General features: G+C 36.8%; 1 protein-coding gene across 11 annotated transcripts in view; it reads left to right on the top strand.

Annotated features, from left to right (window-relative positions):
* The window catches only part of SOX6 (SRY-box transcription factor 6), a 375,549-nt gene that overhangs the window by 294,414 nt on the left and 55,706 nt on the right, over positions 1-25,429 (top strand). For 10 of the 11 annotated variants that reach the window (XM_039707456.1, XM_039707454.1, XM_039707455.1 and 7 more), the window contains 3 exons: positions 12,983-13,132; positions 17,052-17,232; positions 19,878-20,068. In XM_039707456.1, the coding sequence (XP_039563390.1) occupies positions 12,983-13,132; positions 17,052-17,232; positions 19,878-20,068 (522 nt within the window). The remainder of the gene's footprint in view (positions 1-12,982; positions 13,133-17,051; positions 17,233-19,877; positions 20,069-25,429) is intronic. The other variant, XM_039707463.1, reaches the window with a different exon arrangement.

Genomic DNA, 25,429 nt, shown 5'->3' with positions numbered 1-25,429 from the left:
ATCTTTGTGCTTAAGAGAAAGGTTTTACTGATGTTTCTCCTATCCTCCTGCAGAGGAAATGGTGATAGATACTTGATGAAGTATTTTTTTTCCTTGTTATTTACAATATTTTATTAGAGCAGTGGTTTTATTAATGCTGACATTTATATTTACTAGGAGTACCTGATGGTTGTATTCAGAGGTACCTAGTTCAAGTGCTGTGGTATTGCAGCAGCAGTGGATCCATTTCAGAAGGAGCACAGGGAAGATGGTGACTTGTTCAGATGCACAGAGAGTGTTTAAATGGAAGCTCTGAGGGATGATTCCTCCTTCCTGGGTCCAGGTGCTCACCTCATGCCGAGGTGGGACAAAACAGAATTCGCTGTCTCCCACCCTCTGTGTTCCTAAGGTGAGATGTGTCCCCAGGCTGGCCAGGGAAAAGGGTGAGCTGGTAGGTTGCACTGTGAGAGTGCAAGATTCCTGCTTTAGCAGCCTCTCATTAGGTTCTCCTCTGGAGAAAAATGCAGCAGGGAAAAAAGAGGCGCTTTCAGTTTGGGCTTTGATCTTGCTTTCATAAACAACTCAATGAATTTGCATGGGAGCAGGCAACTATTCCATTATTGTCACGAGCAAAAATACAAGAGAATAGATACACAAAGTGGGAGAGATGAGAACAGTTAACAATCCTTTATTCCTTGTCAGAACTTAATCTAGATCAACTAAAATGTTTGCTGTTTTTTGTCGTGCCACAAGATAAAGTGTCAATGTTTACATACTCCTTTCTTTTAGACAAAAGATGCTTATTGTTTTTGAGCCCCTCAGTTACTATCTACAGGAAATTATAAATATGTAGGAGATGCCTAAGTTTGTCTCATTTTTAAGTTGTGCTTTTGGCTGTTTTTATTTTCTTTTTTATAAAGAGTAGTTGCTATAACCACAACAAGGAGTTTGTGTTACGTGCTTCTGTGCTTTTCCTTATTTTTGTCCTTTTCTTACACCACAAATAACTGAACCAGAGTGAAGTTAGTAAGATGAGAAGCTAATGAGTTCTGGGCTGTTGCCCCACTAGGGGGAAAAAAAATATTAAATATATGGTGTGTATAGAGTGGCTGGTTTTTAATTTTTTCTTTTTTAATTATCACATTGTCCTTCCTGATATCTGCTTGATATAGAATTTTTAGGGACATGTACAGTGAGCTGTGCAACTGCAGCATTTCCCTCCCGGCCTCCCTCTCCCCTCCTTTGCGCGGCCACCTCGGTGTATCCGGCAGGTTGGGCGCCAGCAGATGAAACAGATGTTTGGGCCATACTGGGATGGAGCAGCATGCTGCATCAGGACCTGGATATTCCTCCTGACATCTGGATGCTGCTGGGCTGGGAAGCCTGCCTTGGGCCGGGAGGCTGGAGGAGCCTTGTGGCAGTAAACATAGGGTCCTCGCTGCGCTTTAAGCGATTAGTGCACTGGAGCAGCAATAATGCTGAATTATCGCTTGGTTGCGTTCTTCTAAGGAATCTTGGGACAAAGGGATAGTCAAGGAGGAGTATTTACGGTAAAGTCATGTTCAGAAAGACAAGACTAATTGCCATGTGTTAAAAAGCTTGCTTTCACCTGATAGTAAAATTATTATGAATACTTGAGGAAACTTTTTTACGAAGCAGCAAACAAATGGCCCGCACGAAAGCCTCCTTTTTTAATTTAAAATCACTAAGATGAAAAAACGACAATTTCAGCTACTTTCCAATTTCATGCTCTAGTCAAATTGTAGGGAACAGACAACAAAATGTGACTGAATAGAGGAAATTGTAGGTAAACTAATGTGCATGCCTACTAGAGACAAAAATGTGAACTTCTAATAGCTGCAGGGAAGGATATTAGGTATGGAAGCTGTCTGACTTATGCATCGACTCTTTATAGTTTCACTTTATCAAGTCGAAAATTCTGCTGTATGTGCTGCTACAGCCTAAATTGTCTGCTGCTGCACTTTCCTTTATGATGTGTGTTATTTAAACACAATAGACATAGTCTATTGCATGGAAATAGGTGTTTAATGTTTAGTGATTACTGGCTGTTGGATAAAATAGCATTTAGCATGTTTTTCCCTCTCCCTGCTCCCAGTAAATTTTTTATTGTTAAGAGCAATGGGTTTAAACAAGGGTCCTCCCAAACAAAATACAGCTTTTTTGAGAGCATGAGGTAATATTTGAAGAAGACCAGTTTGTTGCTCTCATTTAACCTCCAGTATTCTGAAGGGGTTATATTTAATTAACACTGGCTAAAGGCCTGACCTAAGAGGCAACCAAAAGTGATTGAACTGCATTTTCAGATCTAGACTGTAATCTGTTGGGAAAGGAATAATAATAATAATAATAAAAATTAGAAAGCACCATTTGCTGAAATTCTTTCTAACTAAGCTGTATTTCAATGGGCCATTTAATGCTCAGATGGACAAAGGTATTACTTCAGTCATTGAATTGTATCAAACCCTTTCTCAGAGGCCCAGTTTAAAAACTCTACAGGAAAAGTGGCTTAGCATCATATTCTCAGAAGACCAACACTCAGTCTGTTTGGAAAGGGGAAAAAAAAAATAAAAAGAGTGAAATGAGGTGTGACACGGCCGCCAAGTCAGTGAGGATTTTTGCCTCTCCAGTCAGTGGCTTAGCAGGGGAATTGTTCTTCAGAAAGTAAGAGCTCCGTACTGACACAGAAGGCCTTCAATTCTGTATATATGTTTTTAAATTTGTTTTTGTTTTGCTTTGTTTGTTTTTGTGCTTTGGTAGCTGTTACTCTTTTCCCCCTGTCAGCTTTTGGACAACCTTTTGTTCTTTTCTGACATGGCAAAAATTTAGTTTTCTCTCTGGGGGACTGAGGATCAGTACCTATACTTTTCAGCATTAGATTTTTGAACCAGTGACACTGGAAAAAATTGAAAGTCTGATTCAATATCACGCTCACTGACACTGTGAGATGAGTAGTCATTTTCTTTCAATAGACACAATGTTACATGTATTCTGTGGTGATATAAAAATGTCTGAAGTACTGTCTGAAATTTAGTTGTGTAAAAATTTCAGGAAATATTTTTGAATTTTTTTTTTGCAGAACATGAACTTTTCTTTCACTATTTTCATGCTGTCTCACAAAAAATTCCCAGCATCTTCATATGTTGATGGGGTGACATTTTATCTTGAAAACTTTTCAAGGTGCTGTAAGGCTAATAAACCATCAGCTTTACTTCCTAAGAGGAAACAAACACAATATTACAGGGACAACTGCCAGGTGCCAAATTATGTACATTGTCTTAGCCCCTTGCAGTGATTGATAATTCATTTGAGCTCTAAACATTCTTTCTTTGCTCTCTCTGCAGCTTTACAGTAAATATGTGAACAGGCAGTTGCTGATGAGAGATTGTATTTAATTGTCATAATTCAATGAAATCAAAGCCATTTGATTTCCAAGGGGCACAATCTGATCTCAGGGGTGATGCCTGCATGAGAGTTCCTGCATTCAGAGAGCAAAGCAGAGAGAGCTGTTTTGATGGCCATTTCTAATTCATTGTCTCAAAGCAGGAGGAGGTCAGGAGAACAAGAAATACAGTTTGCAAACGAAACAGAAGTGATCTTAAGAGCATCTTAATGCACATATGCCTGAAGGCAAGTTAGTTCTTTATTGCACTGGTGCATGTATTTTAAGTCTGTAGCATTTCTCCAAATTTACATGACTGGAACTGAGAAAGACTTTGGGGTTTTGATGTCTGTGCTGTCAGGCCAGAGTGAGAAAAAGGTGAGGATAGGAAAAAGTGAGTGAGGCTCTAAACATGGATCTTGCTGCAGGTGTCTTTTCATTCCACATTCTTTCCTTGTGTTTTTTGGGTGGTTTTTTTTTGGTTTGGGAGTTTTGGGTTTTTTTGCTATTTTAAAATGAGGATTTTATTGTTGTTTTTTGGTTTTTTTTGAGGTTTTGGTTAGTTAGTTAGTTAGTTTTCCTCCCATAACATCGGCATGCGGATGAGAAATATTATCTGTAATCCCTTTATTTTAGAAAAGGCAACGTTAATAACTTTTAACAAAAAACTAGTAAAATGTTAATTTCATCTTCAGTTTACTTTTCCCCTCACATTACAAATGTAAGTAGATATTTTAAAGCTGACAATACCTATTCAGGCTCCCCCGATATTATGATGAATGAGCCCAAACTGAAAATAATAGTGCAAGACCCACAGCACATAGGGATGGGTCATGGACAAAAAGATCTTCCATTTCTTCAGAACACATGCCAATGTGGTTTGTTAGTCCATTCATATTTTGAGCAGGACCTATTGTATGTGCCGTGGGGTTCCTCTATGAAGTAAGGCAAATTTTCTTCCCCAAAAGATGAAGCAAAAAATGAAAAACTATGAAGAATATATATGTTTTGGCTAATTGTTTTCCTCAGAAGAAGTCTGTGTCTTTGTCACTGACTTATTATACAGATCCTCTTAACATCTGTCCAGCAGACTGTGGACTCTATTAACAGACAAGAGACCCACCAGATTTAGAGCCTGCTGGGTGCGTCTTCATCTTCACAGCTGTGGATTAACTCAGACTTTCCAGAAGAGGACAACCATATGGGATAATTGGTGTCATTGGGTAGCTAAAAAAAATATGAAGAAACAAATGTCGTCCAAACACAATCCACTGTTTTTACAGCCACAATTACTAGTCTGTTTAAGAAATAAGAAAGGCAGCATTACACTAAAAAAAGAAAATCTATTCATATCTGTGTGGGAACCTAATCAGGCTCTTGTTTCCAATGACGATGGCTCCACAGTCGCACCAGGTCTGCAGCAAGAATGCTCCTTTTGTGTGCCGATAATGTGGAAGCGATAAAATTTCCTATAAGAGACATATGTGTTTACATCATGAGATGTGTTATTTGACAAAACGCTTTGTTCTCTGCATATTTTCCACGCAGAGTTTCATGCTGGGTTGTTTTGCTGGAAAGCTTTGATTAGCTAGAATTAGTTGCTGAAGTAAAATAGACACTTTTGTTTTATGAGTCCTCTTGCTGAGCTGTAAATTATAGTAAAACATATAAGGAGTGACAGAAAGAAGTGCTGATTTGAACCTCTGACCCATGATCGGCATAAAAACATAAGATAACTCTTTCAAAGGACTACTGAGAGCCATAAATATTCCATGGTCCACTTAAAGTTAGACCCTTTTAACAAAATAAAGCTGTTATTTTGCAGTACTACAACAATACATGCTGCAGTATCTGAAATGTGGAGAGATTCTTTTATTTTCAGTTTGGGCTGGCCATTAGCCACAGCAGGGCAGCAGGAGAGATGAGAGTGATTTTTCTTTTTCTGAACCAGTACAAAGAATTTGTGGCCAGTGAAAGGACTTGGGACCGGCAGACCCTCAGTGGTGAAATTAGGTAACTGTTACTTTGCTGCTTGAGAGTGAAGCAATACAGGCATTTATCTCTCCTAAGGAGACAGGAACTGAAGGGAATTTAGGGCCACACAAAAATTTCCCTCGACACAGTATACAATAGCAACTGACAGACACTGAAATTACCTGGTGTTAATAGTTAAAAAAAACAACAAGCAAACAACCAAACAAACCAACAAACAAGCCAAAAGATCTGAAGTGAATGAAAATTAATAACTGGTAAAATCATTATTTAGGTAAGAAAGAATATTTTTCAATGCACAGTTGAATGTAAAGGGAAAACTGAATGCCTCCAACTTTGCCTGTGACTACAAAATGTATTATTTGTATTTCCACAAATACAGTTCGTTTGTTTGCACATATTGGGTTTTAATAAATCGGAGAGCACATTAGTCAGCAAGCGCATAAATAATCACAGCAACAATCTTTGTTATTATGACATTAGTTATGATAATTCATTAGCTGCCTGTTTGTGTTGCACCTCAGTGCCTTTTTGCAGAGGTATTTGGTGTATTGGGGGAAGATGTAGAGAATATTCACACTCTGATGCTGAGCAGACTCTGCAGGAGAGTGATCTATGGCTGTTTAAAATCAGAACGTTATGTCCACTATGGATGCATTAGACATGTGGAAACAGGGAAAGAAAAAATGCTGCTGTTACAAGCAAGCTATGCGTATCTTTGTAACACTGGGTTCTGTAGAAACAGAAGTATTTTCAATAATTATTACTTTTTATTTATCTTGCTTCTAAATTAGACACCTTTTCCCTAATTTTTATTCTAATTTCATGTAGCCGTGCTTGATCAGTGCCTTTTCAGATATACCCATGTAGAGCCAAATAAGTCTCAGTTATTCAGCCTAAAATTCTGAGTTAAGATGATGCATACTTGTTGGTTCTTAAATACTAAGCTATTTATTATCTGTGTGGTGGCACACATGAAAATGAGAGTCTGGCCCACAGTCCTAAAATGTCTGTGAAATTCACCGTATTTTTCTTTGTTAGCATTTTTTCTCAGATAAACTGAGAAAATGCTTCTGAGACATCTAAATTTCATAATAATAAATTTATAAAATACACTGGTTTAACAGGTAACAGAAACAAAAGAAAACATTCACTTTTGGCATAAAATATTCAGTCTTGAAGGGATCTTGTTTTTTTCAGAAAAAGCTTTGATTATTTCAAGTTTTATGTTTTAAAATTCAACTAAGTGTTGCTTTCATGTATATGTACAATTCCTTTACAATTTTATGTTCACCTTTCCTTCTCTTCCTCCTCTTCCTCCTCCTCCTCCTTTTGTGTGGAGAGCTCTGCTGGGACACAAATGCTGAGCCTTGGAAGGTGTTTTTCTGGTGATGGCATCTGGCTCCTTGGCAGACTCCACAGGCTGTAGCTGCCTTCGAGTTGCCCCTGGGTTTGTCACATGGTTAAGCTGCTGATGGGTTACTTAGGCTGTCTTGTGATTCTAGATGTTGTTTTCTGTTAGGCCACATTTCATTGTGAGCATCTATATAGGAAGAATCTTAAAACAAAGAGAAAAGCAACCCTTTTGGGTGGTGGGGATTTATTTTCTTTTATATATATATGTATATATACATATAAGCCTATAATCCCATTTCTGACCGTGGTGCTGTAGTAGAGCACATAGCTGCAGTGTTAAACACATTTTTGTTACAAAAGACACGTCAATACAAAAAATATTATATTTATATACAAAAATGGGAAGGAATGAGTACAATTATCATTACTTTAGAAGCAGTTCTTAGATTAAGATGTGTCTGAAATTTTTGGGTAGGATATTCATGCTTCTACACTGCTTTCTGAAAAGGTTGCCTTTCCTGAACTGCTGAGGGTAATACCAGTGACACTGGGCTCAGGTCAGCACTGAAAATTTATTTCCATAGTTATTATCTGTGACACCCAAAACATGGGTGTGAACACTAGTCTGTTCTTCCTCCAAACAAAAGAAAAACTTTTTCAAACTGAAACTCTCTTTCCTTTAATCTGTTTGATATTAATTTTTTTTTTTCAAACACCACTACACCAATAATTAAAAGCAAGCAGTCCCACTGAAGGTGTGATTTTTTTTTTTGTTGCAGTAGCTTCCTTTCAGAAATGTGTGCTGGAAAAAATAAAGATGTTGCTGGTTTTGGTGAACTTGTAAAAACCCTTTGTCATCAGATAGTTCTAAGTATTATTACTGGTTGTTATGTACTCAGAAGGAAAATGCTGGTATTATAGCTTTGCAACACTCCTTACTAAATATACTATGGAAAAAATAACTGCATTACCTCTTGTAGTGCAGGATTTCAACAGCACTTGCAGTCACTCCTTAGAGTTTTTCATCTTTAGAAACCAAATTACTCATTGTCTAAATAGCTGAACTTTCATCTCTATAAATAAGATATTTCAGCTTTGCACAATTCATTTAAAATGCTGACAAATAAGGATTCTCACTTGATTCTCAGTAGCTTTATTGTTCAGTTTCATTTACTGTAGCAAATGTATTTGTTGAAGATGTAACATAGGGCTTCCATTTTTAGTAATGGAAGACTTCAGAATTAATCAGGGTTCATAAAACTTAGCATTTTTCCCAAGAAAAAAAGTAAAAGGGTGAAAGTTTCTAGAACAGATCCTTTCTTTCTACTTCGAGCAAGCCACCTTCTACAGAAATTCTTTGTGATGCATCTTACAAATACACCCATTGCATTTTATTTTGCTGGGCCAGCCTTCACCACCCACACTTTATCTGCTGCACTGAGTATTGCAACCACTTTCTTATCTTCATGTTTCACACATAGCTTTCTCATAATTTCTTCAGAATTCTGCTGCAAAAATAACATCTGAATTATGTCCCCTCAGCTGTGACCAACTGCCCCCTCACCACAGTCAGCTGAAATGTCTCTAGCCCTTGCCTTTCTGCTCCTGTGTATGTGAGTGCAACTGGTCCCTTCATTCCCTCCCTGAGCTTGTACCTCTAAAGAAGCTCCCTCTGTGCAGCAGCTGATCACTTACTCTTTAATGAAGTATCTCCTCAAAACCATTTTTCCCTAGGGCCTGTCCTTGACAATCCCCTGGTAAGAGGGTTATGATGTGGATGTGGCACTCTGGGGACGTGGTTAACATGGAACGGCCAGGCTAATGGTTGGAATTGGTGATCTTAGAGGTTGTTTCAACTTCAGTGATTCTGTGATTCTATGGCCCATTCAATTTTCCTTACTGTGTGCCACTTCTGTAACATTTAATTCTTAAAATTCTTAACTTATTTATCCTTTTAGGCAGTAAGATGCAGCCTAAGAGATAAATATGGATATTCCTGCAGCAAAAAAAGGGAAAACATTGGATGAAAGCACAGAAAGCTTTGCTGTGTTCATAAGAACATTGCTGTGTTCATTTGGCCGAGAATATGTCCAGGAATGTCACAGACCTATGAGCAAGAGAAAAATTATAGGGAAAGGGGCTTGAGCTAATGAAAAAACTTTGATTATTGAAAAATAGCTGAAAAAACTAGATGAAAAAATGTTGAAACTTTTGAGAGCAATGTGTGAACCTAAGGCCTTTGTCTTCTGGCCAGACATGAATGAATACTGGCAGTGAAGGCAATTATACTTCTGTGTTATGAAAATATCTCACAAAGGCATTTTGAAACTTAGATGGCATTAGAAAAGGTTTTAACATTTGGATCAGTCAAGATGATCTATTATTAATTAGTTTATAGCTTTTTAGATAAATTGTAGAAGGTAAATGACACTTTTTGTGAGAAAAGTGAAATCCAAATAGTTCATCAGGTACTGTAGGAAATTTCTGAAGCAGAAAACACAATCACCATCACAACAAAATTATTATTTTTGTTTCTTTTTCAATTCCTCTTGACTTGTTATAGGTCTAAGCTCTAACAAAGGCTTAGTGTGAACTCTGCCATTTCCAGGTAAAAAAATCAGTATGGGCTTCTGCTGTTCTGTGCACATGCTGAGTACAGCACTCTGAATTTTTTTAAAGTAGATGAACATCATTCAGACTCATAGTGACCTCAACTATAAATTCCCCTTGGATTTTTAGTTGATTACAGCTGAAATAGGGTTTAGTAATAGGTGCTTCAGTCTGTGAGCCTGTAAGTTCATAGGTGCTTAAATGTGAGACTTGACTTGCCATTGCCCTGAGACTTGTGGCATTTCGAAATCCCACCCTTAGGTGTCAAATCTGACAATCAAAGCCTGGTTCTGAAAACTGCAAATCTGCATCCTTGTTTATGTACCTTAAATAATCTGGGCTTGAAAATTGTTAACTATTTCAGGAGCACTGAGGAACTCAAAATCAGCATTAGTTTTATTTATGTGCTGGGAACTGGAATGTAAGAAACTAATGCTGTAACCTTTGAGAAAAAAGTAAAAACTAGGTTATACATTTTTAAGACTTCTTAAAACAGTCAAGAATACTTGGTGTTTTTGAGTATCTGATTTGTAATCAAGAGCCTCCTGAGTCAGTGGTTAGCATAAAATATGTTTCAGGGTTTAGGGTATTTTAATTTTTTTATTTCTGAAATAGTTTGCAGGTAAGAATTTCAGTTGGAAAAATTCCACTGAAGCTTTTGCTTTTGAGCTTTAAAAGCCAACAGTCAACATTCATTCAATGTTTGGGTTTTATTCCTCTCCTCAATCTTGCAAATAGAAGCTTCACAATCTGACCATCTCAATGTGAGGTCCTAAATTGCCATTTTGAGCCACAGCAGTGGTATTTGTAAAAATATCCCCTTTTTTCCCTGCAATAGTGGCATGCACACATTTTTCCACACTGGCTAGCTCTGCATACAAACTGGTATTTAAAACTTATACAGCTTTCCAGTCCACACAGCAATGTTGCTGGTACTGCTGTGAATTCTTGCAGTATTTGTACTTGCTTGTAGAACAGCTTTGTTTTAAGCAAAGCAGAAATCCAATTGCTGTTACTTATTTATACATTTGCTTTTATGTTTTAAAATAAATTTATAGAAATGCCAGGCTAAAGTCAGTACTAAGACCTTGGAAAAACCCAGTCATGTTTTATATATACATGCAGATATGTAAATGACAAAATTCCTTTTATTCTGTCTTCCCTTAGAAAGATTTCTCCTTGACAAGACTTGCACTACAGCCAATACAGCCCTCAACACCCTGGGAGGGGAATGGTGAAAAATTCTAATTTTATTCTACTTTTCCTGGTTTCATTTCCAAAATCAAACAGTTTCCTAGATAGTCAGTAGAACAGCCCACTTTTCTTGATGTTAATCCTGCACATGCTGTGGGTGTTTCTGTTGCTGGTCCTGGTGGCACTCAGGTGACCAGCAAGTCTTGCTCTGACTACTATCAGGTGTCTCTATCTTTGCATTGATCTTGAAGTATCTTTTCAAGAAAGTTTCAAGTGGAAATGGCAGGGTTAGGGCCGTAGTATTTATCTTTGTCTTTATCTTTTTCTTGTCGGTCAACTCTATTGTCAATTAGAATAAATAAATTCTTCCCAAGCCAAGTGGTGTTTGGTTTTTTTTTGTTGGTTTTTTTGAGTTTTGTTTTTTTTTCTGTCGTAACAGGTAAGAGATCTTCCTGTTTTTATCCTGACCCATGACCTTTTCCATCTTATTTTCTCCCCCATCCTGCTGAAGTGGGAGGCAGAGAGTGGCTGGCTGGGCAGCTGGCAGCCAGCCCAGGTCAACCCACCACACTGTTTTAGTTTCCACAATTGACAATCAAGTTTTGTCTTCTATGAAAAATGGAATAGTGTAGAAAGAATAATTTATACCCCACATTTTTGTGCCCTGATGGCTTATCTGAGAAGGAAGATTTGAACTTTAGTTAACAAATATGAGTTTATTTTTACACAGAATTCCTTTTACACTTTTGAAAGTTCAACACAGTACTGTAAGTACAAAAGTTTGAGCTTTCTTTTAGTAAGGTATAAAAACTCTTCTTCAGATAGTTGAAGAAGAAGTTAAATTGGTTAAACAAAAGTATTTATAGACAAACCACAGAATACTGAGAAAGCCTTTATAGTTGTTGGGTTTTGTCTCTAAATTGCATACAAATTTATTGTGTTATATAGTGCAGTGCCTGATTATCCCTGAACTGAGAACGTGCGGGATTTCAAAAGTTTGTGAAATGTGCTTTTTACTCTCATTTGAGCAGATCATCCTATTAAGCAAGCAAAGGATGACCTGAAGAATATTCTAAAAGGAATAAGATAGTATTATGAGGGGAAAATAACCCACCTACTGTCGTATAAAAGGTTTCATTTTCATTCTCCAGGACCTCACCAATAGCTGGGATTTTTGTTCTGTTTTCAATCTTTTTCCTTCAAGCATAGGAAAAAACCTTGTACCTTAGCCAAAATATTTAAACACCACTAATTTCAAAACATTAATCTGTGTTCCTTTTGCAGTTCCTGTGTGGTACTGGAAAGGGGTAGAAACAAACAAACAAACAATAGTTTTCATTTGTCACCCTGAGCTGTGACTCTGCCCCTCCCACCCGCGTTTGTCTCGCCACTGAGTCACTGAACTTACAGCATTGTGTAACTTTCATTTCTGTGGAGGCTTGTTATATTAGAAAAATTGTTCCAAAGAAAGCAACAATTATGACATAAGCACATCTGGCTCTTGCAAATTATTCTTTATTAAGCTTTCATTTAATTACATGTGCTGAAAGGTCTGCTTTTGATTACTGTAATTTTTTTTATTTGTCCATCTGAATGATAGTAATGTTGGAAATTACATACAAACCACCTGGCTTTTTTCTCACTAATAAGGCAAAGTTTATGTAGATCTGTGTGTAGAAGAGGGATTAGGATCTTCCCTGTTCATGGCAGAAGAATTATTCATGATGCTAATTCAAGGTGAGGGTTTAAGTTTGGTCACTGGGAAGAAATTGGACCCAGTTGGTTTTGTTCAGTAAACACTTTTTATTGGTTGGGATTGTTTATTTTAATATAAAATCTATGTTTCAGTTAAACTTTTTGAAAAGTTCCACTGGAGCTTTTTTTGGACTTGCATCACTATTTACAGGAACTTTTAAGGCCTAGACTCATTATTAGCATTTATAGAACATATATCATTGTGCAGAGAGATGGAGACATACCTTGTTGGCTATTTTAACTTTGCCTTTTGGTAGGAAAGCGTTCTTGTGGCAGCTCCCAGTAAAGTTTCTGGAATTAGTGGTTAATTACTTGCAAAGACCTGGATTATTATTGCTTCTGACAGGGGCTTATACCTCCTTTTTATAAATAGCCTTACAATTTTACCAATTTTGTTTTTAATATTCAGGTGAAGTGTAACTTTTTTCTCAACGCCATGACTATCATTAGCAAGAAGGAAGAAAAAATTTAAAAAATCAGCAAAAGTCAAATAAAAAAAAAATAAATTGATGTTTGGGAGTTTTCCAGACTTTGTTTTTTCTTTTTGCAAATAGCAGAAGGGGAAGCCAGAAACAAGAGCTGAAAAACATCCTTTAAGAGAAGAAACACCAGTGGGGGAAAAAAACACCCCATGCATTTACAGCTTCTTTCTTTAGGAATATTGCAGGAATATATGTATATCTTCTTGTCTTCCAGCAACTGTATGCAGCTCAGCTGGCAAGCATGCAAGTTTCTCCTGGAGCCAAAATGCCATCTACTCCACAACCACCAAATACGACAGGGGCACTTTCACCCACTGGGATGAAAAATGAGAAGAGAGGGACCAGCCCGGTAACTCAAGTTAAGGTATTTTTCAGTAAAGAAAAAAAGCCGGTGTTTGAGAAGGACAGTAAAAGCAAATGATCTCTGTGATTGTTTTAGAGTTGGAAGTTGAACTACGGTACAGTTCTTCAATATTAAAATAAAAAGTTCCATTTTAGTGCTGTATTATCAGTAGAGAGAAGGGAAGAGAAAAAATTCGCTTGTTTCCAAAAATACCAGGCGTCCCTCTTCCTACCAGAGGCAGCACAACAGATTCATCAGTAAAATGTGATATTTTCAAGATTCCAGTTTGTAATCTTGTAACATGCATAAATGGCATCCATTTCACGAATTGTTTCACATTGAACTCTTGAGTATCTTAAAATGTGGTGCTGGCTTATATTGTTAGGGGAAGAGAAAGACTGTAGATCTTCTAATTATTTTACAAATCTCTAGCTGTACTTAATTCTACAATTTTGGAAAAGCCTCCTGTAAAAATAATATGTAAGTCAGGGCTCTGGGGAAAACATTGTGTTGCTGCAGATTGATTTGACTTTTGCTGATTTCACACAGCTGCTGACAACCGTGCTGCTCCTCGCTGGTTTTGCTCCATTGCTGAGTGCTTGTGCCTGCTTATTCTCACTAGCTTGGAACCAGGCAGCTACAACATGGCATTTGCCAGGAGCCTGGAATGAGTGCTGTGCTCCCCCTGAAACCCATGGAGCAGCCTTTGGGTGCGACTGCCTGGTGTTCTCCCAGGGTGGCTGGGGATTTCATGAGAATGAAAAACATGCTTAGGACCAATTTACTCCAAAGTGTAAAAAAAAAAATCAACATTCTGGTGTTTTACCCATTTGAATGATAGAGGTATAAATGCTGAACAATTAAAATAAATATAAAAGTGGCATCTAGTGAGATGCGAGGTGGGGTGAGAGGGAGGATATGTTAGGTTATTTTTTGGCTGGCTGCTGACACCTAACAGGCAAACAGTCCTTAGCTTCAAACCAGCCTGAGAAGATTTTACTCACTTGAGATGGTGGATTTTTTTTTTCCTTCCCATTTTTTGACACGAGAGTAAAATATCATTTGTTTTTTCATTATCATCAATCATCGCGGTAAAGTGTGGGTGAGTAGATATTTCTGCCTGGGCTGATAAATTTCCATGACGCTTTTTTGCTAGGCTGAGAGTACTAATAAATAAAAAACTGTTCCATTATGGCAAGATCTAACATTTATTTAGCAAAGCGTTCACTTTACTTAGCTGTAGATGTGTATTAGTCTAATATTTTACCTCTTGTAATCCAACGCCAGGTTTGGGAGCAGTCTGGGAAATTTACCGCGTATGCAGAGTTTGCTACGGTCAATACAGAAGCCACCTAAAGCAAAGCCCAACTGTTCCAGCAAAGTTGCCACAGTATAGTGATACCTAACACCAGTGATTTATGACATTGAGAATATACTACTGACTGCTTTAATGTGAAAAAGTAATTCTGGCAGTGAGTGAGCCAAATGGACCTACCCCAAACCAAACCTTTACTGTATGAGTAAAATTTTCCCTGGTTAAATTCAAGCACATATCTTCTTGAACCAAGGCCAATACTGTCCCAGGTTTGTGGCCAGCTGAGTCCTATTACAGAATTGACCACATGCAAATTCTTGGGGGTTTCCCTATATAATGTAACTTAAATGGACTTAAGTATATGTTAATAAAATTGAAGTCTTTTTATGATTATTTTTATTAAGCACACTACTGCATTCAGAATATTAAAGATGAACTACAAGGGCTTTGTGTGGACAAACACCAATAGCTAATGAAGAAATTATTAGTATGAAAGCAGTACCTATATTCAGTCTCTGCAGATTGTTACCTTTGTTAGCTGTGACAGTTTTGATGGTCATGCATTGCTTAACCAATCCTTTCTATTTTCTCTGGTTTTAAGCAGTTTGTATAAACTACATGCATTATTTATAGAATTAATGCAATTCTTTTATGAAAGTCAGATCTTTCAAAAAGTAATGGTAGGTTTTCCTTAAGTCAATGACCAGAATGTTTTCCAGTTTTTTGGTTGCCTTGCAGAAATGACAATGCTCTCCATATAATACAAAAAACAAGTTCTGGCAGTGTTTAGAGTTCTTTCATTATCGTATCAGTACTAGATGGAAAATTATTTAAAAATTGAACACTAGCATAGATTCATATGAGCACATGTTCACAGCACCTAGCCTTGCAAGGTTCATGGTCTGAATGGGGCTCTGAACTCTTGGAAAAGTTTTTGGAAGCCACTTTGTGTCTGTGCAAGGAAAGTTTCTCCTGGAGAAACTTCCCATGGAGATTAATGGGGCTCTGAACTCTTGGAAAAGTTTTTGGAAGCCACTTTGTGTCTGTTCACATGGAGATCGCATGTAAGTGTGGCCACAAAGCACCAAAATCGACTCTGTCCCTTGTACCTTTGAGCTTCTGCTCTCACCTGGACCCTGAAAGGGTGTGGATGTTTGCACACACTCTGAGGCCAGAAGGAATTGAAATGGCATGCAGTTTTATAGGAAAAGTTTAAAGCTGGTGATGGGATGGCATTATAAATACCTGTTCATTACATTTTCCTGTTTAATGCATTGTGTGTGACCAGATGTACTTTGCTTGACAGTAAGGAGAATGGAGAAGATGAGATAATGTGATGTATTATTGTATTTTGACATAATTCTAAGCTTCCAAGTGATCAGTGCAGTGTTTTAAAATATGAACAATCTCTTACATCCAGCATAATTCTTCTCTGGGCATATTTTAAATGAGAGATCTGTCTTACTGGGCTCTTTAATGACAGAAAATCACCATTTTACAGTTTTGTAAGTGCTCTGTCTTGCTTAATGTATTAAGTAAATGAACAAGCTGAAAGAATGGAAAGAAGGTTGCACTTCAAATGTTTATACTTATAAAAGAAATTAATTGCTTGAATAAGTTTTCTTTAAAGAGTTGAGATATTTTTCGATGGGTCTATTCTACAGCACAGAAAAAAGACATATGTCAGAGAGAGTTTCTTCCACAGTTAAAATGAAATTTATCAAATCATATAAAGGAGCTGATACTAGATTTACACACCCTTAAAAAAGATTCCTTGCCTTAATGCAAATAAAACATACAGGTATAAGAAATGTTAAATGCAGCAGAAATAGATACAGAATATGGGAATAATACAGAAGTATCGAACAAGGAGCAGAAATGCAGTTACGTGGAAAATAGTTTTGACATTTGAATAATAAAATATTGTAAAGTTAGCAAAATTAAATAGTAGAAAATAAAAAAAAAATATTTTTAAATGCATGTGGTATGTAGTCACTATCCTAATAAGTAAAGGAATTTGAATTCAGTGAAATTCTTATCTCCTGTTATGAGGGACCAGCATAGATTATTTCACTGAACAAAACATGCACTCTGAATTAGATGCATGGAATGTATAAGCTAGCAGCAGCTCTAAATGTGGGCCAAAGAGCTGTCAGGGTTTCCAAATGATTCTTTCATAGTAGTACTTCTGATTACTTAGTTTCTAATACATTTAAAAATAAGCTACATAACTTATTTTTATAGTGCCAGGAACTTTTCAAATAGAACCAGTGCAAAAGCGTTACCAAGCTGCTGGAAATTTTAAATAATTCTTTGTAAATGCCCTAGGTTAATTTAGATCTCTGAAAACACATTAGGAAATTAAGCTGTAATGTGAGCTAATTCAAATTTTAATTTGGCAAAAAGAATGATCCAGTCACATAGTTAATGTAAATAAGAAGCATAACACAGAGAAATTAATGAGGTTTCCTTTCGTTGAATCTTAAAGGAGGCAGATAATTAGCTTCTTTTGTTATTATTGCTGTGGAATGTGGCATTGTCTTCGAGGTGTAAAGTAACTGCTGCTTGCAAAATGACGCCTTCATTTGTCTTTTCCTAATAGTTATTTACATTCAATTCTTGCAGGATGAAGCAGCTCAGCCACTGAATCTCTCAGCCCGACCCAAAACAGCTGAACCTGTCAAATCCCCAACATCTCCAACACAGAATCTCTTCCCAGCCAGCAAAAGCAGCCCGGTGACAGTGACGAGCAAGAGTGGCATCCCCAGCCCGCTCAGTGGGTCTCTGGGAAGAGGATCCTCTTTAGGTAACAAATCTGTCCTGGGAAAAAGAGAAAATAGGAACCTTTTCTGCACGAAATTCCTGTCTGAGTACACTTACTTCTGGATTAAGTAGATACTTGGGTGCATATTTCTGTTTAAAATGGAAATAAATAAATTATGTAATGAAGCTTTTCAAAGAATGATTGATTGCCAGAGTTTTATAAGAGTATCCAAAGAGATGTATCAGTGTGTGACAAATGCAGGAAAGAAATACATAATGTAGGAAATACATACAAATACACACAGATAACTAAATAAAGATACATATATATAAAACTTATAAAACAGGTTTACACAGATAACTAAATAAAGATATATATATATATATATAAAACTTATAAAACAGGTTTGTGTGAATATCTGTCCTAAAGGCACCTACTGGGTGTATACACACAAAGTTAACTTTTAAATTTTGAATTCTGGATCAAGAAAATAAAAAACTATCTTTGCACACACATGGAGCCTCATCGGATACTAGATAGATTTTTTTTTTTAAGAGATGGAAAGGAATCAGTCCAGCCAGTTTGTGTTATTATTTGATCATGTTTTTGTTATTGGATCATATTTTTGTCATTTGTTCACCCATCTGTCAGGATTTCATTGATTCCTATAGTGACAAGTAGGGAATTTTTGACCTGTGTTCAAGATTCTATAAGCTTAATAACTGATGAAACAAAATTGGTCTGAAAACTATGTATGAAGACTACTTTAACCAGTCAAGAAACAGAATTAAGAGCTGCAAAATGTAGATGATCAGCCCTAAAGTTCAAACAGTAAATTTTAACAGTGACTAAATACTTACTACAGACCACTTATTCACAATCTGTAGCTCAAGTGTACTTGTAAAATATATAGAAACACTTGTGAATAATGAATAGATATGTTAAATACATATATTAAATATATAAAAATTATGGGGTTTTTTCCATTCCCAAACACTTGGGAACATCATGATCTCTAAAATATATTTTCTGTAACTATCTAGATACTTTACCTGTCAATTTATTTGCAGCTATCACTGCATTATCTTACATTAGAAAGTGAAATATCAATCTGAAGTCATAGACCATTCAAGAGAAAGTATCACAGAAGAAAAATAGTGCCTAAGGTATAAATATTTTTCACATAAAGTCATAAAAAATTTTGTCTCAATTCTTAAGTATAAAAAAAGATAAGAAGACATTACCAAAAATCAGCAAGCTTCATGCAGGAGCTTTTGCTACATGTGGATGATTACAAATCAAAATCTCTTTAAAAATCATGCAAATATGGTTCCAAATTTCTTAGGGTCCAGAATGGAAATTAGTGGTTGAAATGGTTCAGAACATTGCAAATTTTCCTCAGCAAGAACAACGGTTGTCTGACAATACATTATTTTTATTTTGAGAGAGGTGTTTCATTCAGATAGAAAATGTCACCAGTCCTATCACTTGATGGAATGGGATGAAACCATCACAGTCTGCATCCCTTCTTACTTAGGCCACAGTATTAAATTAAGCACTTGGTTTCCAGGATAATATGTGAGATACCATTAATCATTTTTATTTTAAAATAATTTAGGGTCCTTTGAGGTTGAATTTGCTGTATTGTGCTCACCTGAACTTCAGTGAAATGAAAAAAATATAAAAATTATCTTTGAAGGTTAATTCCAAATCTTAGCCTCTTTGGGGTTTTTGGTTACTGTTTTGGATTTTGGTTTTGATGGATTTTTTTTTTTTTTCCGAGTAGTGGACTGTAAATAAGTACACAAACGTAGCAAATTCAGAGCTTTTATAAAAGACATTTGCTGGCCAGGCAGATGCACAGGTCACACACAAACTGTGATTGCTCAAAATTCCCAAGCTAGAATATATATGCACCAATCTATCCATGTGCAGTATAGACAATACTTCCATGTAGGAGCAGGTGGATCACAGTTTTGTCACAAAAACAAAAACAGTCACAAAATAATTGCTATATTTTTCTCTCAAATGTAAAACTGGGTCTGGGATGCTCATCTTCATGAATGCAATTGGAGATGTAACAGGAGTGCTTGGCTGAGGTTGATGCTTGTTTAAAAGTTTCTTCCTGTTCAGAGTCATAGAAAGAAAACTGGGGTTTTTTTTCTCTACTGATTTAGAGATTTATACTCATGTTAAGGTGATAATGACCTTTGTCCCCAAAGAGTAAATGTTAGTGCTCTTTCTGGAATGGAAATGCAAATGTCTAGAGTGATGGATCTCTCTATAAAGAAATTCTAAGAACTGATATGGAGTTTCATGGCCTAGTTAATGAGATTTTTTTCCTTTGTTCATTTCATTAATTATTTTTAACCCCTCAAAAGGTTTCCAGTTTAAGCTTCAGAATACTGTTGTCTTAAACACAAATTTAAATTTGAGTCCATGAGTATGGTCAGATAGCTCCACATCAGGCTATTCCAAGACCTAAGTGGATGTATTTCTAGCAGAAAAAGAAGTGTAGGAGTTTATCAATCACTTCAGTAGGGTAACTCAGCCTTCAAACAGACAAAAATTGCCACTCCTCCCCCATCTGCAGATGTTGGTTGGGTGCAGCTCTAAGAGCGTGAGAGTTCTTACCCTGGATTCCAGTTTGGATAATTAATTAAATAAAATGTGTTCTCTCTTTGTAGATATCCTTTCCAGTCTTAATTCACCTGCCCTATTTGGGGACCAGGACACAGTAATGAAAGCCATTCAGGAGGCTCGAAAAATGAGAGAGCAAATCCAAAGGGAACAGCAGCAGCAACAGCAGCCTCATGGTGTTGATGGAAAGTTGCCCTCCATGAATAACATGGGTCTAAACAACTGCAGGAATGAGAAGGTAATGTCTCCCATTCCCCCACAGTCTGTCACTCACTCTTCTCTTCCCTGCAAAATAGCTTCTTATTTTTATATGAAATTTCTTTTCAGAGCTTTTAGCCCTCTCTGATTTAATGTTAAATACACCTTTGTCACTTCTCAGTGCTGTGCTACAAACCTCTCTAGGTGTACATGGCAGCATTCACACCCACAGTTCTGTGCACATGTGAGGAAGCTGTAAGTTATTGTATTTGTGGGTTGTCCCAATGAAGGAAGGAATGATGAATCTAACTCCATGTTCTCAGAAGACTAATTTATTATTTTATGATACTATATTATATTAAAGAATACTAAAGTTAACTATATTGAAGAACACAGAAAGGATACTTACAGAAGGCTAAAAAGGATAATAATGAAAACTCCTGACTCTCTCCAGAGCCCTGACACTGCTTGGCATGGATTGGCCATTGAGTCAAAATAATTCACAGCAGAAACCAATGAAACAATTACCTGTTGGATAAACAATCTCCAAACACATTCCAAAGGAGCAAAACATAGAAGAAGCAAATGAGATAAAATTGTTTTCCTTTTTCTGGGAGGCTTTTCAGCTTCCCAGGAGACAAATCCTGGACAAAGGGTTTTTTCAGAAAATATGAATGCCACAGTAAGCATGCACATTGAACGTGGAAAAGGGCTTAGTTGGAGCTTCCATTGTTTGTGGTCACCAAATTTTAAATTGTGCTTTTGAGAATGGCTGGATTGATAAATATGGCTAAAAGGCCAGTTCTGTGCTAGCATGGTGGAGTATTACAATGCCAGTGCATGAATTGAGGCAGCTTGAATCTGTGGTTCAGGTGCAACAAAGTACTTAGGCTCAAAACAGCTGCATTTGGCTCTCAGTTGCAGTGGGAAATTAGAGATTAAACATTCTCTGCTGAATCTTCAGTGTTGAATCACTGAAATGAGGTGGCACATGAGAGTAAAAGGATAAATGAGAGAAAGCGTTGGGATAATGGGGCCAGCACTGGACTGAGCAGGACACGATCCAGCTCACAAAATAGCAGCCTGGGACTACGTGTGGAAGGTCAGGAGCAGTTTTTGTCATACTTGCCTTAAGGACCAGTGAGAGGACAAAGCAGACTCTTGGAAAATCTCCCGAACCTGTGTTGTCCCATTCTGTGGCCTTTCTTCAGGATCTGCTCCAGCAGCAGGTCTCTGCTAACTGGCTGAGGTAAAGGCAGCCCTTTGGATGGAGAATGCTTCTCTGTTAGCTTCCCTAGAGGTGCCACTGGCTGCAGAAAATGCAGCACACAAGTTACTTTTCACCACTGACACAAAATCAGTTAGAGACCACAATGCTTACTCCAGTTACCTAGAAAGGGAAAAGCACTATCCCAGTGCTCACTAAAGCTTTGGCAAATCGAACAGTTATGATGCAATTTAATAATGAATGGAAAGAAAACTGACACATTAACTAGCTCATACAGCAACCAGTGTTTCAGACTACTTGTTAAAACACTCCAGAACAGCAGGTAGTTCCAATGCCTGAAAACATTCTGTGATTTTCTGTATCAGAGGGCAGGGTAGGTTCTTTCTTTCTTGGGTGAGGGAGGGAAGACTATATTGTAGCCCAAAGACTAACAGGAGTTTTGAGTCCAGGTTGAATACAAGACTCGGCAGAATATTAACTGTAACTTTGATAATATTCTGATCTTTTCTCAGCCCACAAGGGTGTTTCGTAGCAAGGCACAGAAAGACAAAGGAATGACACAAACAGACCCATTAAAGATTGATACACACCTTTTAATTACATTTTATATTTTTGCTTGATAGTTTCTTTACAGCGCTCATATTAAGTAGTGTCCGTTAAAAAAAAATTGGTTAAAATGTTGCCACACAAGATAAACAATGTTTGTCCAAGTCATACTCAGTGTCTAATAAATATATACATCTGCTAGTATTAGTTTGAAAGTCATAATTGGAAACCTCATTTAATACAAGTTGATACTATTAAAAATATAGAATTTAATAACTGATCAAGCAGGCTGTATTCAAACACTCTAATTGTAAAGTCAGTGTTTGCCTTGAGTAATCAAGAGGCAGGATACTAAAGCCCAGGTTATAAAAATTAAAAAAATGTCACGTACATGATCAGTATTAAGAATTTATAAAATTATGCTTATTTTGAAATTTATTTTATGAGTTTCAGTGGCTTGACATTTAAAAGTTATCTAATATACTATAAGGGCTATTAAAAGAATTCTTAACATTTGATTTCACTTTGAAAAATAAGTATAAAAATGGCATCCACTTACTTATTGAGTCTCTTCCTTGCATATTTTCAGTATCATGTATATGTCTTGTATTCGATATAACAAGTTCCTATTTAATCTTTCACCCTTTAAAGCAGAATCAGTAAATATTTCAGTGAATAATCTGAAATTTCTATTTTGTGCCAGTTACTAGCAATACACAGATTGATGCACAGGTTCTGGATTAAGGTTATACACCAGGCAGAGCAAAAAAAAAAATTCTTTTCCTTGCAAATATAGCAGAATGAATCAGAATTCTTTAACAGATACAAACAACACCATTCTCAAATGCCATCTTTTGTGAGGAGACATTTCATGGTGGCACTTGCAACTTTCAAAACCTAAGAATAAAACAGCAGCAGGGAAATCTGTTGTTAAGTCTCTTAGTGACCCTATGTAATCCTGCTGGGTTTATTTATTGCAGCAGGTACTACAGGGCCATTAAGGAAGGAAAAGCTTGTAGTTTTTGCTCTGGTTTTACCTCTGGTGTGCTGGTCTGTTATCCTCGCCCCACAGATGTGAGAAAAGGCAGAGATTGCAAAAAAAAAAAGGGATATAAATCAGTCATTTTCAATGATGGTATAACCCCACTCTTATCCTAAAGAAAATAAAAGTATTAATTTGGTTATGAATACTAAGCAAAATGTATTTATATTTTATAGCAAGTATAAAATACATTAAAACCAGAAGCATCCTTTGCACAAACAGAATTCTAGAACACTGTTCTTTCCCCCTTCACCCTCTGCCTTTCAAATTTACATTATGATATACTTCTTTTACTCTAAAATGATGGGCAGGATGATCAAAATGGAGGTGGGGGGAGCAGGAATGCTAGATCACTTCAATTAGAGAAACATAATTTTGAAATAATTGTATGCCAAGAAAACTGCCTATAGTTTCTGTCATAATCCCAGTGAAGTTTTGATAACAGTTGCAATTTTGGATTGGTTTCTTTTGAAGAATCAGAACCCTGTGTTTTCAGGACCAAATTTTCAGAAATTGGCTTCAGGTAATTAGACTTGTAGAAATGAGTAGCTGGAAGCTGGCACCAGAAAAAGATGACAAATTAATTGCCTGCAGCTGGTTTAAAAAAGCTATTGAGTTCTGGTCAGTTGCTGGTCTTCAAGTTCAGATAGTTGGTAATAGTTTGTTGTGCAAATGATTTGATTCACAAAATTATGTACATAACTTCAAAGCCTGGGCTTAGGCCTTTTTAAAAATGTGTCATTCAAATCTTAGAAAGCTTTGTATTTGGTTACAGACACAGAATTGAAAATTGCTTGTCTTCATATTCTGCTGTTCAAAAAAAAATAAAAAAATCTACAAAGCTTTCGAAGTGCTCACAGAGATTCACTCATCAGAAAGACCAAAACAAAAACATCCAGCATTCTGGGGCAGACCAACATTATCATTTGCCAGGGCATTAAGGTTGGTTTATGCTTCTGAGATGATAGCATCCTGTGGAGTTATTTGAGCTTGTGTGCTGTGGTGGGTCAGGATAGGCAGGTGAGCATCACGCAGCCGCTCGCTCGCTCCCATCAGTGGGATGGGGAGGAGATCAGAAGGGTGAAATTAGAAAATTTGTGGCTTGATTAGTATAGTTTAATAAGTATAGCAAAAGCTGTGCATGTAAGCAAAGTAAAGCAGGGAATTATTTGACTACTGCCCATTGCCAGGCAGATAGATAGCCATTCCTAAGACAGCAGAGCTTCAGCACAAGTAAGTTACACAGAAAGACAAATGCCAAGACTCCAAACATATCCCTTTCCTCGTTCTTCCTCCAGATTTTATTGCTGAGTCTGATGTCATGTGGTGTGGAATATCCCTTTGGTCAGTTGGGGTCAGCTGGCCTGTCCCCCTCTCAGTGCTTGGCACACCCCCAACCTCCTGTCTGGCACAGCAGCATTAAAACCAAAAAAGGTCTTGCTGTAGAAGCCCAGCTTGACAATAGGTGAACATCCCTGTGTTATCCAGCACTGTTTTGGTCACAAATCCAAAACTCAGCAGCATATGAACTAGCTTAACTCTGAGCCTAAACCAGTACGATGCACATGGGGCAAAAAAATCACTGTAACTGAGTTGAATTTTTCTGCTCCACGTCAGGTGGAGCAAAAAACTCCAGAGTGGTCTGACTGAGGAAGGGGAAGAGTAATGGTGTCAGTCATTTCACAGAGTAAACAGAAACACTGGGGAAGGGGAGAGAGTTAAGAAAGTGAAGAAAATAATATACAGACGTTTTACCATGTGATAGAAGCAAAAGTAAAATCATTCCAAAAATTCATCCTTGTTTGCAGGATGTGACTTTTTTCCAGTCAAGCCACGTTCACCTTCAACAAAAAAGAGTACTTAAACAAAATCTGCATTGCTTCAGCTACTTGTATTTATTTTAGTATTTCAAACTACCGTCATTGCCTAGAAGATTTGCTTTGATTTAAGGCTCTAAATGAATCTGAAAATGTTATATAATTTATAAGATAACTGACATTATTTTAAAAAGAATCAGATCCTATCTTTTTTGTACATAAAGCAGGAAAACTCTGACAAAGATGCTTCATAAAATCTTTGTATAAAAATATAGGTAGTACTGTGATTGGAGAAAAATATATGAAGTCAAGATAGAATAAATACAAAATCAATTACCACAACATATTTGTATCCCCACATCCCCATTTACTTCCCATGAAGCATATTCATTGAGATCTGAGAGTAAGCAGAATTTAATATAACATTTTCATGTTTGTATTCCATTCTTCATCTTTTGTAGAATTTCAGACAACTGTGTATTTGCAGTAGGAAAGCAGAATTAGACCCCAAAATAAATGACATGAGTCATTGCCTACTTCCTGGGAATCATGGTACTTTAGCACCTCTTCTAATGAGCCTTTTTTTATTCCTTTCTTATATCTAAATCAAAGTTTTGCAAGTTGAATCCACGTAATTTATCCTAATATAGACCAACAGTTTGTATGCAAAATGTGCATATTCTTAAAAACATGTATTATTCACCCCTGGAAATATTACAGTCTATTGATCAAATCCATATTTAGGCACTTGGATTTGACTTGATAAGC

This window comes from Passer montanus, unplaced genomic scaffold (assembly GCF_014805655.1).
Source record: "Passer montanus isolate IOZ18808 unplaced genomic scaffold, ASM1480565v1 scaffold2, whole genome shotgun sequence".
Classification (NCBI taxonomy): domain Eukaryota; kingdom Metazoa; phylum Chordata; class Aves; order Passeriformes; family Passeridae; genus Passer; species Passer montanus.
Note: the sequence above shows the minus strand (reverse complement) of the source record. Positions and strands in the feature narration are given on the sequence as shown.